The 12,775-nt window shown below is 42.0% G+C and overlaps 1 protein-coding gene across 12 annotated transcripts in view; it reads left to right on the top strand.

Moving 5' to 3' along the window:
* The window catches only part of camk2d1 (calcium/calmodulin-dependent protein kinase (CaM kinase) II delta 1), a 96,791-nt gene that overhangs the window by 40,121 nt on the left and 43,895 nt on the right, over positions 1-12,775 (top strand). For all 12 annotated transcript variants that reach the window (XM_036146174.1, XM_036146173.1, XM_036146177.1 and 9 more), the window contains exon 3: positions 10,449-10,508. In XM_036146174.1, the coding sequence (XP_036002067.1) occupies positions 10,449-10,508 (60 nt within the window). The remainder of the gene's footprint in view (positions 1-10,448; positions 10,509-12,775) is intronic.

Below are 12,775 nucleotides of genomic sequence, written 5' to 3'. Positions count from 1 at the left end.
GGCTTCTTTTTTTTTTATCGAAGTAGGAACATTTTATTCTTTCAGAAAGAACACCAATCTAAAAAATAAAAAAGGCAGCCTGTGTTAAAGCAGAAAACATTACTAAGAACACAGCAAACTCGGTCTCTGTGTGGTCCACCTTTTCCAGGAAAGTTCTAAGATAAAGGTTTTCCAGAACTTTTCCATGAACATTAACATTTATAAGAGCTTCTGATTAAATGACATGTCCAAAACCCTAAAACGTTTCCCTTCATCAGCATTGCTCTTCGTTAGTATGGACCCTCATTAGGAGGTGGTGTCCAAATGATCAACACAGTATCTGACCTACAGTTACATTCTTACTGGTGAGGAAGAAGCTGGTGTGTTAGTATTTGAAAGAGCTAGATTTCCGTTTCAGAGATGGCTTCTTTAATTGGCCAGTGTTTTTGTGTTTTTTATCAGTATTTTTTTCGGATGTAGAATTTGCCAAACCTGTGTTGACTTTCAAATAGGCTTTGTGGATGTTAATTATGTGTAGTGTTTTGTAACAGCTTTTTTAATTGCCAGGTCTCCCTTTAAAAAAAAAAATATATATTTTGAATCTCTGTGGTGACTTTGGGGGGACGTTGGCGTGGGAGCTAGTGGGTTTCTCCTGTAACCGGAGGGTTGTTGGTTTGAAACACCACTCCTACCATCTCAGTCACTGTGTTTCAAGCATTGTGTCCTTGGGCAAGACACTTCACCTGCTTTGCCTTACGGCGGTGGTCAGAGGGCACGGTGGTGCCAATTGTGCCTGATGGTACAAAGTAGCTCACCACTGTCAGCGTGTGAACGACTGGAGCACTTTGAAGTCGTCAGTACTTCATAAAGTGCAATTAAAGGGCAGGCAATTTACCGTTTACTTCCTGGTTAAATAAAGATTTAAATAAAATAAATAAAAATAACCTAGACATTAAAACCCACTGATAAATTTGATAATACTAAATGTTTATTGAAGTATTCTTTGGTTTGGACAGCTTCTCCCCTTTACAGGTCTATAAACTTTCAGAGCTGGCGGCCTTTAGATCACAATCAACCTTCATTTTAATTTTGACTCTTAGTCCAAATTAAAGCATTGCCACCGCAACACCACAGTAAGTTAGTCTGATAGATGAGGTCTGACAGGAGTCCCTGTTAACGGTTTGCAGATGACGAGGTGATCTACGCTGAGACGATAAGCAGGAAAGCCTGGAAAGGTGGAACTTTGTGTTCTGAAGAGAGACAGGTGGACTAGTAAAGCTGCTCAGGTAGAGGTTTTATTAACGTGGATGCCTTAAAGAACCTGGATGCCACCGTCCAAAGCACCAGGCAGTGATCACTCAGGTTCATCTAAAGGTGTTTGAGTTGTCAGTCGGCTGTGCTGCGCTCTGTGTAAGAACCATAGATCTTCAGCTCTGACTAAAGGGCTTTAGAATCGTTTCAGACCAAACAGGTCAGCTTCCCTGACACAGGAAGCTCAGATCTTTGAGCTGCTGTGTGAAGCTTTGGTTCAAAGATGACTGAGACGCTGCCGTCAGCCGCTCTGAGGTGTAAGATTGTTTCAGAGCTGTTAAAACAGTTTAACACCTCGTTTCAGTCAGCTCCCTCCTTACCTGCATGCGACTGCAAGTCTGGGCTCGCCCTGTTAAACTAAACGTGTTGGCAGCATATGGTTAATTAGTAATTTCTTTATTTTTACAGTTCTCTGCCCCTGGACAAATGGAAACGCGTCAGCTGCGAAGCACTGTTGGCTCTCTCGCTCTCTTTCTCTCTCCAGGCTTATGCTCCTTGTGTGTCTGTCCAGCAGCTGGGCCTGTCCTCTTCCTGTTTACACTACATCAGCTTCATGACACGGACAGGCTAACCAGAGCCATTGTGCAACTGCACCCTTCCCGGTGAAAAGGCTCTCACTTCTCAGCGGATATGAGAATCCTTCTCCTCATGTTTATGTGTGCATGGACAGAAATGCCATTTCATTGTTTTTTTTCTGGGGGGGGGGGGGTAAATGCCAAAGCTACAATGGAATGTGCTGTTGTAAATGTACAGATGGAACATTATCAGTACTGTGTACATTATGCTGAATAATTGATCATTAACTTGGTTGAAATGGTGATGTACACCATTTAAAAAAAAAAAAAAAGTCAAGTTGTAAAACAGGCTTTTTAAACTTAAAATTATTATGAGCGGTGTCGGCTGTTCCTCTAAAGGCCAACAATGACATGACCACAGAAACAAACAGGCCAGATGTTTTTCCCCCCTCTTCATTTTCTTTTAATCATTTTCAGTAGTTTTTGCCTTTGACCAAGGTCAGGGTCACTAGTGGTAGCATGAGGCGATGCATGAACCCTACAGAGGTTGCACAGCAGTCCATCTCCACCAGGATGGTACTTTGATACGGGCCCATGCTCACTCTGACACTGTGGGGCCTGACTGGCAGAGAGCACCAGAATTAACAGGTTTGGCACTGGCGCCATGTTCTTCTCACAGGTGATAGTAGCTTCACTCCCTCATTCAAAGGACTGTTGAGATCCATGATGATTATCTACCTTTAGCTTTGGCTTGTATTCATTGATGTCAGAGGTCATTAGATCTATGTTACTGATTTAATCTCTGCTACACATTTACAACAATGTAAACCCCTAAACAAATGTTACAAGCTTGAATGCTTAAATGAATCATCCCACTAAATCAAACGGTAAAATTCCTCAAACATTGATTTATTGGGATGTCTCTCAACACAAGTTATTCGGTGTCTCCTCTGCTAGAATTTTTTTTTCACAAGTCTTTAACCCAAACACAGTTCTGCACAACAGCAACACTTTGATTTATTCACACGTCTAAATGAAAGAGGATTTTTTAAGCTCACTGTGACTCTGGCCGTCACTGCCTCTCTGCATGCAGCTCTCTGTTGTGGTGCTTTGCCTGACCACACCATAATGAAACAATCCTAGATTCTCTTCAGCCCGTTGTTTGGAAAAGCACATCAAGTTTCCTTTCACAATGATAATCATCCTTATTTGTCATTGCAATATACATTTCAATGAAATGTGGGATGTCACTGTGCGACGCCCAGGGAGCATTCTGGAAGTATGGGTCTTGCTCAGGGACCCAGACTGGCAATGAGTGGGATTTGGACCAGGGCTCTATCCATTTGGTGTTTTACAACACCAATAAATGAGATTGGTTTTCCTTTTTTTCTGCTGTCTCTGGGTGTTTTGGGTCAGAACTTCTCAGGCGAGCCAGCTGAGGTTGAACAGGCCTCAGCTTGTGGCCTAGCAGCTCTTGACCACCGCTCTGCTTTCTTCATCCATAGCCATCTAGAGGCTTTCTCTGCTGCCTCTGTACAGGACCACATCAGGTTCTGAGGGTGGTCTTCAAGACAAGCTGGGGGAGCTTGAGTCATAAATATACAAATATTACCTGACTTACAGCTAATATAGATGGCTAACAGGAATAAATTCAGATCATTACAAAGTCTGCCAGTGTTGAATAACATGTGTTTACAGTGTAATTTTTTTAGGAATCAAGTTTTCTTTTTTTTTAAATATATTCTAAACAAAAATAACCCAATTGCAGATGTTTTACAAATAAGAAATAAAGAATAAACTTAGAAAGTAGATAAGTTCCATCACCTAAATGTAACTCTTTAAGCACAGAGGTGTTTCTAGAAAACAGGTATTAATACCTTGTATGATTGGTGGATTTCTTGTTTTACACTTTAATTTTCCTACTGTTTAAAAGTTAGGTTCCCCAATGATCTAATAGTGTAATGAGGTGGAATCAGACATGCTTTTTCACAACAACGGCTCCTCTCAAACAGTTTGTTTAATATGTCAGCAGCACTTTAATGCAGCCTGATGTCATTTTGATACAGATTGCCTGTAGCTTTTCTTTGGTGGAAACTGTTTCAAACACAAGAAAAAGGTTGTCTTTTATTAGGAACCAGTCCGCTGATCTCACAGCTCCGCCCCCAACAAATGGGACACCGCAGCAATGAAGTTAGTTGGTCATATTGTGCACATCTGCAACAAAAATGAGTAAACCTCCTAAGATGACGATATCAAACAAAGCAGCAAATCTGCAAAGCAAACGACTGGACCAGAAGAGGATCAAGCTGCTGGCGCTTAGTCTTTTTCAAAGTGATTTAGATTTTCATATGACAGTTGCTGAACTTATTTGCAAGTAAAATGAACGTGTTGTCCTCGTCCCATGCACCTACTTGCTTTAGTAGTTTCAGTATGAAACCAAAGGGGTTCAGTTGTTGAAGTTATTAGGTGTAAAAAGATGTCTGACTTGTAGATAAAGTTACGTCAGGCAGTTTAAACATCCATCTCACCTACACTACCATGCACTGGTTCTTACCCCTCTAGGAATATTTACTGGCATAGTTCAGTTATCATCTGTAAACAAATGGATACACGGAAGTTGCCATCTCCCTTATAATGCATGAGCTGAAGGAAAAACATCTATTGCTCTACCTCTTTATGGTCATGTGTCTTCTTAAAAAGACAGGAAGCCTGATTTAAAATGTATCACAAATCCCCGTTCTTTCGGCCTTTGCTCACCTTTACTAAATTTCTGCTGGTTTTTATCCTCTACCACTTAAAAAAAGATCAGCCCAGTGTGCTGGAGTGAGCCTTTAACAGTCAGCACTGGGAAATGAGGAGAGAAATTGCCTCGGGGAGAGAGGAGAGTAAAAGAAATGTGTGTGTGTGTGTGTGTGTGTGTGTGTGTGTGTGTGTGTGTGTGTGTGTGTGTGTGTGTGTGTGTGTGTGTGTGTGAAGCTTCTCAATGTCTTTGTTTTGTCTGTCACATTCACTTTGTATTCTCTTGCCACCAAACTCCATTACTCACCTATTAATTTCACACCAGCAAGTTGAAAGTGAGAGGGAAGCCAGATCTCCTGCTTTCTTGTTGTAAGCGGTTGCTTGTGTACCCACACACAGCGTCACCCAACGGGATTACTTCCTCGCCCTGATTCAAAGTTGTACGGACACACGGAGGAAGGGATTATTCAGAAGTGACTCCACCTGCAGGAGGAGGCAGCGGGCGTGCAGCTCTACCACGCTGTGCTTTCAGATCATTTGATCCGTGGGCTGCGATGAAACGTCGCCGCTGCCCCTGTTTCCTGCAGCAGCCTTGATGACGCCATTCTGGGCCTCATTTGGGTTGGCTAAATGGGCCGACCTCACTGTGGATCACACCAAGGACTCACATTCATGAATTAGAAAAAAGCAGGAGTGTGGAGCGGTGTCTAATGTCGGTCGAGGGGCTTTTTAGATTTCCGTCTGCTGCCTGAGGCTTTTGAAGCTGACCTGAAAATAGAGTGAAAACGGTGCAACTGCATGTAGACTGAATGCTAAACTACCGAGAATGTACCGAATAAACTGGAACTGCTCGCACACGAAGGCGCTTTTTGGTCTCGTTATCGCTCAGCTCTCGTTCAATTTCAAACTCGATCTTCAGATACTCAAACATGTGCTAAAATTCCCCCTTGGTTAGCTGTAGATGTAGTGCAGTCTTCTTTATTCTAGCAAATATGTTAAAGAAAACCCAGCATAGCCATCCACTCTGTTTAGTTGCAGAAAGTCTTGTTTCTCATTCCCATAAACATTATCTCTTTGTGGTGTTCTGGTCTTTAGACAAACACTGGAAGAACAATAAGCAGATTTATTGGTAGGTTCTGATTCAGATTGTCTGCTGAAATAGCCAGCCTGTGGTCTGAAAGATAGAAATCTTTATTTCTCATTGCAACTGTACATCTACAAAAGTTCTCTTCAGCATTTAACTCATCCCTTAGGGAGTGGGCAGCTCCCAGCACCCAGGGAGCAAGTGGCAGTCTGTGTGGTTCGAACCGGGTACTTGCAGTCTTCTTAGAACGCTGCTTTAATCACTAGACCGTCTGTGTAAGCTAACCTTTTGGGTCCTATCTATAAACCATCTTGATCAATATGTCTGAAGTATTTCTCCCCATAGTAAAATAAAGTATAATAAATATCATCATCATATAACCTCTATCCTCTTCCCTACCTTCAGAGCACACTTCCCGTTCTCCTCTGACAACATGAACTTTCTCATGCTCCGTCTCCGTCATTATTCCAGGGAGGACACACGCCCTGGAAGAATTGGCCCAGGATCAGCTTAACTTCCTGAACGAACAATGAAAAGTCTCCTTGTAAAAATCTTCCTGTAAAATGAATAACAACATTCTAGAGCAGGAGTTCCTAAACTTTTCAGCCTGCGACGCCCACACAAAAAACCTGTCCTAGACACTGCCGACCCAATTTTGGTGTGTGTTTTTTATTTTATTTTTTTAAATTATCAAAATAAAGTAATATTTTTGTTAAAACTCCTTCAAAAAAGTGCAGCCTTCCCCATGCATTAAAATGAGGAACGTTAAGCATCCTGTAAAGTTATATTTTTATATCAATTTCACAAATAAGGAAATACAAATTTTTTTTTTAGCAGACCAGCATCAAAGCATCTTGCAACCCCCCAGGGGGTCCTGACCCCCACTTTGGGAACCCCTGGTCCAGAAGTGTGTGGCAACAATGAGTGTTTTAATGCAGAATGTACTAACATAAAAGCAAAATGGGGGCAAAGAACATTTTTGTAGCATTTCAATTCACATTAAATAAATATGCCTTTTTTTCTTCTTCTTCTTCAAAACAATTTAAGTTGTCTGGAAACTGAGCAAGTTCACTCTTGTTACTTATGGAACAACTCCAAGTCTTTGATTGCATCCTCCTCTCAACAACACACTCAGAAAGCCACCTGTTCCAGCCTGCAGTCTGAACACACCGGCACCTTGTGTGTGGAGTTTACTCTAAGTCTTAAATGGACTATAGAATTATGTATCAGAAAGCATATTTAGTTTTGAGTTTTTCAGGAGAGTTTTGCGACTTAGTACCGTATAAATCATCTAATTAAACTGAAGGGATTTTTTTTTCATCAGCACAGAGAATATTGTAAGAACTTTTAGCTTTATGCTGTTTGAAGTATTTTTTTTCTTTGTGTCCTGTCTGGCCATGTGGCAATAAGAATTGTTGTCTTAATGCCAAAAAGAGCCCAACGGACTTTACTTTCACAAGTGGAGCCTTACTGCTTTTGCCATAGTGCTCCGCTTGATTTATATATGCAAGAAGCCTTATTAGAATTTATGCTGGGACTAGTTAATGTTCAATGGACACTGAAACGGAAAGGTAAGAGGAAAAAAGGAGAGAAACGGATGAGACAACATACTAGAAGAGATGAGAAGAGAGAGTAGAGGAAAGGGAGAGGGCAATATAACATCCTCTGAGTCTGCTTCTACACCTGCAAAAAGAGATATAGAAAGAACAGCAACATCAAGCGATAAAGTATTACAGATACAAACAACCAACGCCTTGATACCATCACCGGGAGGTGAACCCCATCATCAACGTGGGGGGGGGAACCCTGACCTACTCGGTCCATACTCCGGTCCTAACCCCCCACCCCGACGCCAGACCAGACGACTTGTGGTCCATCCACCCAGAGATGGGGCCAACATGAACCGAAGGGGCCAACTAACCAGAGCCCACCCCACAAACCCTAATGTTCTATCTCCCCCAAACCCTGCCCTCCATACCTAACCCCCCTGCCCCCCAACGACCACCCCCAGCCAAGACCCCAACCAGGTGGCCCACTCCTCTTCCAGGCCCCCGAACTCCGGATGGGAATAGGAGAGCAGGGGTGTGACAAAGACCCCAAGCCTGCCTCTGCCTGTTCAAATGTCGTGTTGTTGCATGTTGTTCTCAAGTGCGTTGAGGGGGCCAAGAAGGAGGGTGCCCAGCCCCCCTCCAGAAGGTAGCAGGTGCCAGCTCCCCAACTGACTCCATTAGGCCCCCGCTGTTCTCTGAAAACCCACCCAGAGAGGGAGGCTCTGCTAGCCGCACCACCATAGTCCTCAGGGCAGAGATGGGCAGCAGGGTCTGGTTCAGGTTTAATACTGAGTTTTCCCAGTTTGTAGGTTTCTAGTGTAGAATAATTCAGTCTAAATGTGAGTGCTGCAGGTTTGAGACAGGATGCTGTCTATGGTATGACCAGCTTAAATGCTTTAGATTGTGAATTGGAGGTGATCTTACGCAGATCAAGCTCACTGAACAGTGAAACGGGCCTTTAGCTGGGATTTGTTTGGCCAGCTCCAGCTTTCAGACGGTTAGAGTTTTCATTTCCACCAAGAACCTAAAACTCTGTCACTCAAACCATTTCAAACTCATCTGACCTGATTGGGATAATTTCTTTCCTCAAGTCAAGATATATAGTCACTTTTTGATGTTAAAATTAATTGCCACAAGATGTCATTAAACTACATCAGACCCCGCCTAAGAGGAGAACGTTGCAGAACAGGAACCGCAGATATTTCACACACATTGGGTATTAAATTTTGACATGTAGCTGTTATACCACCTTCTGATCTGACGTGAGTAATTTCAAGTTGTTAAATAAATACTTGGCTGTCTTTTTAGAGAATGTGGTCTCCAGTAGTTGAAACCTTCTCTAAGCTTTTTGAATTGAGAAGCAAAGCGGCTGAATTAAAAATGTTCTCTGTGACTCCTCATTAACATCTGAGCAGCCAGCACTTACGTTCCTGTGGTTTATTGTTATCTGGACATCATCTATCATAATTATAACTATAATAAACTCTAATAGATGATCATAAAGAGGAACACTAATAGTAGGTTGGGCTTTGTTGTTTATACTATTCTACTTTTGGTTTCAATTAGATCATTGCTAAATATTAATCTATGCAAAAATCTGATTAAATTCAGTTATTGTTTGCTGTTCAGGAAGGCGTGGAGCATTCACATGTGCTCAGTCTGACAGAAAAACATCAGCTACTTAGCTGTCGGATATGTTCTATTTAAATAATTTGCTACATCCACAGGCCGCATAATAATCAGGAATGGAGCTCAGCTTTCAAAGACATGTAGTTTAATCAGTGAATTGAGACTTTAACAAGGAGGACAGTTACTTTTCCCTCAGGGTCAGGTGGGCTTGGACAGTTTTTTTCTTTTTTTCCCCCCTGGAAGCATCATTTGACAACTGCTTCTTGCATTGACTCAGCTTATCTTTATGCAATATTAACATTTTGTCACCTTTTCATTTTTTTTTGCCCAAAACTATCTTTTTACCTGAATCAACTTGATAACTTATTGCCGTAGTGTTTTTATGGGTTTCCTGAAAAACCTGAGAAAAATTTCTGGAAGGTGATGATTTGTTTGATCTGAAATATTTAGGTGTGACCAACATGACCAACATACTGACTCACATACAAGTGATGTGAGTCAGTACAGGCCCAGTTTGTTTCAGATGGCAAAAGCTGTTGTTTTAGTCTTCAAATAAATGCGCAAAATGCAAGTTGGAGTCGGCACGGCTTATTGGAGACGTCCCTGAACTAGACCAACTCAGCCAGCAGTGACTTTATGCGTGAACTGTCACTACACTGTTCACAGGTTCTGATCCGAGTATTTAACTAACCCAAGGTCTAATATTTCAGTGCTCTGATTTTTAAACCACTGACAGTTTTGATCTGGGACTCGGTGGAGTTAGGCCGGGAAATCCACTGATCACCAAACTATGCTTGGTTTGCTGGAAGAAGCTGCGACTGGACAAATCGCAATCCTGCTCTTTATTCAGTGATTTTGAGGAGAATTGTGTGTCAACTCGCTCCATAAGATAATAAATATTCCACCGTTGGACTGGATCAAGATATACTGATGAAATACCTCAGAACCCACAGGAGCTCTAATCTCTTCTACAGTAAATTATTTTCCAGACCCTCCAGACAGCAGGAGGTCGGGTAGATCTGAGACGGTAACTTTGCACCGTTCCTCTTCTGTCCTGTCCATCCCTGTTCTACTGGTCATGTTTTAGTCTGTCTTTGAACATAAATGGGCGTGGTTCTTGCTTTTCTTTTCACCAGTCTGCTCTGAAGGTGCAGAAGCCCTCCCACCAGCCTGCACTTGTTTCTGGCCAGATGGTCAGGGCGGTGTTTATGATGCAGATGTTTTAAGTTTAAAGAGAAGCCCCATATACAATTACTGTTGCTACATTTAGGTTTACACAAAGGGAGATACATTGTTCCATAAGAAATGTACCTGAGGAAGATGATGTGACGTAAATTCTTATTAGAATCTCGGTGATTAGGCTTTCCTTCTTAGCATTTTTCTTTAAAAAACTAAGAAAAATGTCTAGAATGAAAGTTGAGCTTGAACAGGCTACTTTCATCCCCATCACCAACTCACTCAGTACTAGGAGTTTTTCTACAGACGGGCGGAACTGTCTCAGATGCAGTGAGCCGTAACAACTGGTAGTCCTAGCGCGCATCTCATCCCAGCAGGACAGAACTGCTGCTTAATTTGTTTTGGGAGGTTGGAGACATCTCAGGAGTGCCTGGGTAACACATTTATTTTTTTCTGTTCCCACAGATCACCAGAAACTGGAGCGCGAGGCCAGGATCTGTCGCCTGCTCAAACACGCCAACATTGGTAACTATATGATTTTGCAGTTTCCCTCGCTGGGACTCCTGATGACTAACATGTTCAACATGGACAGGTTTATGGTTCCTTACTGGATCTGGGAGGCATCCTTTTAATCATTAGATTCCCTTCAGATGTGGTTATATGTACAGATGTATTGAGAAAAGGACTGTAAATTACATTTGTACTGTCAACTTTTCATGGAAATAACGAGGAGACTTTTAGACAAAAAAATATGGTGAAACTATATGAAATATCAGTTGTTTAAAAGTGGAAATATGTCAAATATACTGACTCTGTGATATCTACATGATTACCTATGTATCTAATCTATCATATTCAACCTGTTTTAGTAGTTGCTATATTACATTGTTTAAAATTGGATTTAAAATTTAAAATTTCAGCTTTATGTGCCCATCATCAGTACCGGAATTTTGTATTTCACATCGACTCAGGACTCCTGCAAGCTTTAAGCTATTTTTCTGTCTCTTTACTGGGATTTAAAATGTGATCTGCTGATATTAATACCTTTGACTCCATTCCATTCCCGACTTCTTGGTGCTCTGGAAATGGTGTTCCTTCTATGCGCCCCTTTTTAGAGGTCAACCAGTGCTATTGGGCTGCCATTAAAGAGGACGTACTTTATATGTAAAGTTATGGCAACTGGTCTATTATGGCACACACACCCTAAATTAATAAATAAATGCATATGTTTGGGCAGCAGTGAGGCACAGCGCAGCCCCCTGGCTGTCACAGAGCTACAGGTAGACTCCTGAACACAGCCGTGACTTTATGCGGCAGAAATTTAGAAGGTTGTCATTTTTTTAAAATGCAGTTTTGGGATGTTTTCATGGCGCATACTGATGGTAGCTGGTTGCGAGCCAGGCAGAGCTGCTGCAGCTCTGTAGCTGCTCTGCCAAGGGATGGGATGACCCAGAGCCAGGCAAAGAAGCTACACACGCTCCATGTGTCGACACACTCACGCACACACAAACGCACGTTTTTGAAAACGGCTGCGTGAAGTTTTAAGAAGGCACCCCTGGCTGAGCAGCGTCTCTTATGGCGTGGCGTTGCTGCTGCTCTGTGCTCTGCCTCACACGTGCTGCTGTTGTGCCCACACCGTTAATACACGGTGCTCTGTCCGCTCCAGGCTTACAGACTCACTGATGTTGATGATGGAGGAGAGACTTCAAGACAAACAGCTAATTAGACTGGAGCTGATGCCGACAGAGAGCATCAAAACTGCAGCTTGTAGTGGGAATTTGATGAAGGGGGTGTGTGTGTGTGTTTAACGGATCAAGATACACAGATGTCCCTTCCTACCCACAATGCATCTTGGGAAATGTTACCATATTGGAGGATGGACAAGTGTTTGTAGACATTAAGCAGGTCTGGTTTGAAACAAAAACTTTGAAAAGTTGTAGTTAAAGTTAAAAAAAAAAAGTTTCCAATAAACCGGAAACGGGTTAGAAAGGAGCTGCTGGATCCGCAGCCATCAGTTTATGATGAAGAGCCAAGGGAAAAGATGCGTTATCCTTTCTAATGGACCACCACTTACACAACTGTAATGGCTGGTAAATAAGTTTTCTCTTCTTAATGCTGCTCATAGGGACCATTTTCAAGGCCACAAATTGTTCACTTCAAAAGTCGACTGAATATGCAGAGATGTAGTGAGCTGACATTGACCTGATCATTATTTTGGCTAATCACTGCTGGGCTTCGCTGGGTATGTTTGAACCATAAACTGGGAATATCGCTGCAAGGTGCTACTTCCCAGGCCAGGATTTTGATCAGTTACTTGCAGGTTTTCTTAAACTTGAGTACAGGAGTCCAAACTGATGGTATTTTCTCAGTGATGTTCTCCTTCTGGCTACTGTAGTGCAAAAATTATGCATAAGACAAAATGAAACTGAGAGGAAACCTTAAAATTAGATGTACTTTGCCTGAGAAAGAAGCAAATTTCATGTGAAAAAAGCCAAAATTCTACCACTATTCTAATAGTATTGACCTAAAATGTCTGTAATTTAAATATCAGTACTGGCAACAGAGTGAACACTGTACAGGTCAACTTTTAGTAGCAACACGAACAGATTAGTGATTCAACAGCTTTTATTAAAAACAGAAAAAGAAAAGATAACATTAGCCTGTGAATTAGTCAGGCTGTCTGCTCTTGTAGCCAGCCTGCAGGCAGCGGCTTACCAGACATGCTTCTTACAGCGTACCAACTGTAGTTCTAAACTAGCTTTAACCTAATAAGACAGATGGGGACGCTCTTT

Source organism: Fundulus heteroclitus, chromosome 14 (genome assembly GCF_011125445.2).
Source record: "Fundulus heteroclitus isolate FHET01 chromosome 14, MU-UCD_Fhet_4.1, whole genome shotgun sequence".
In the NCBI taxonomy this organism is placed as follows: Eukaryota; Metazoa; Chordata; class Actinopteri; order Cyprinodontiformes; family Fundulidae; genus Fundulus; species Fundulus heteroclitus.
This window is presented reverse-complemented; position numbering and strand designations above follow the sequence as displayed.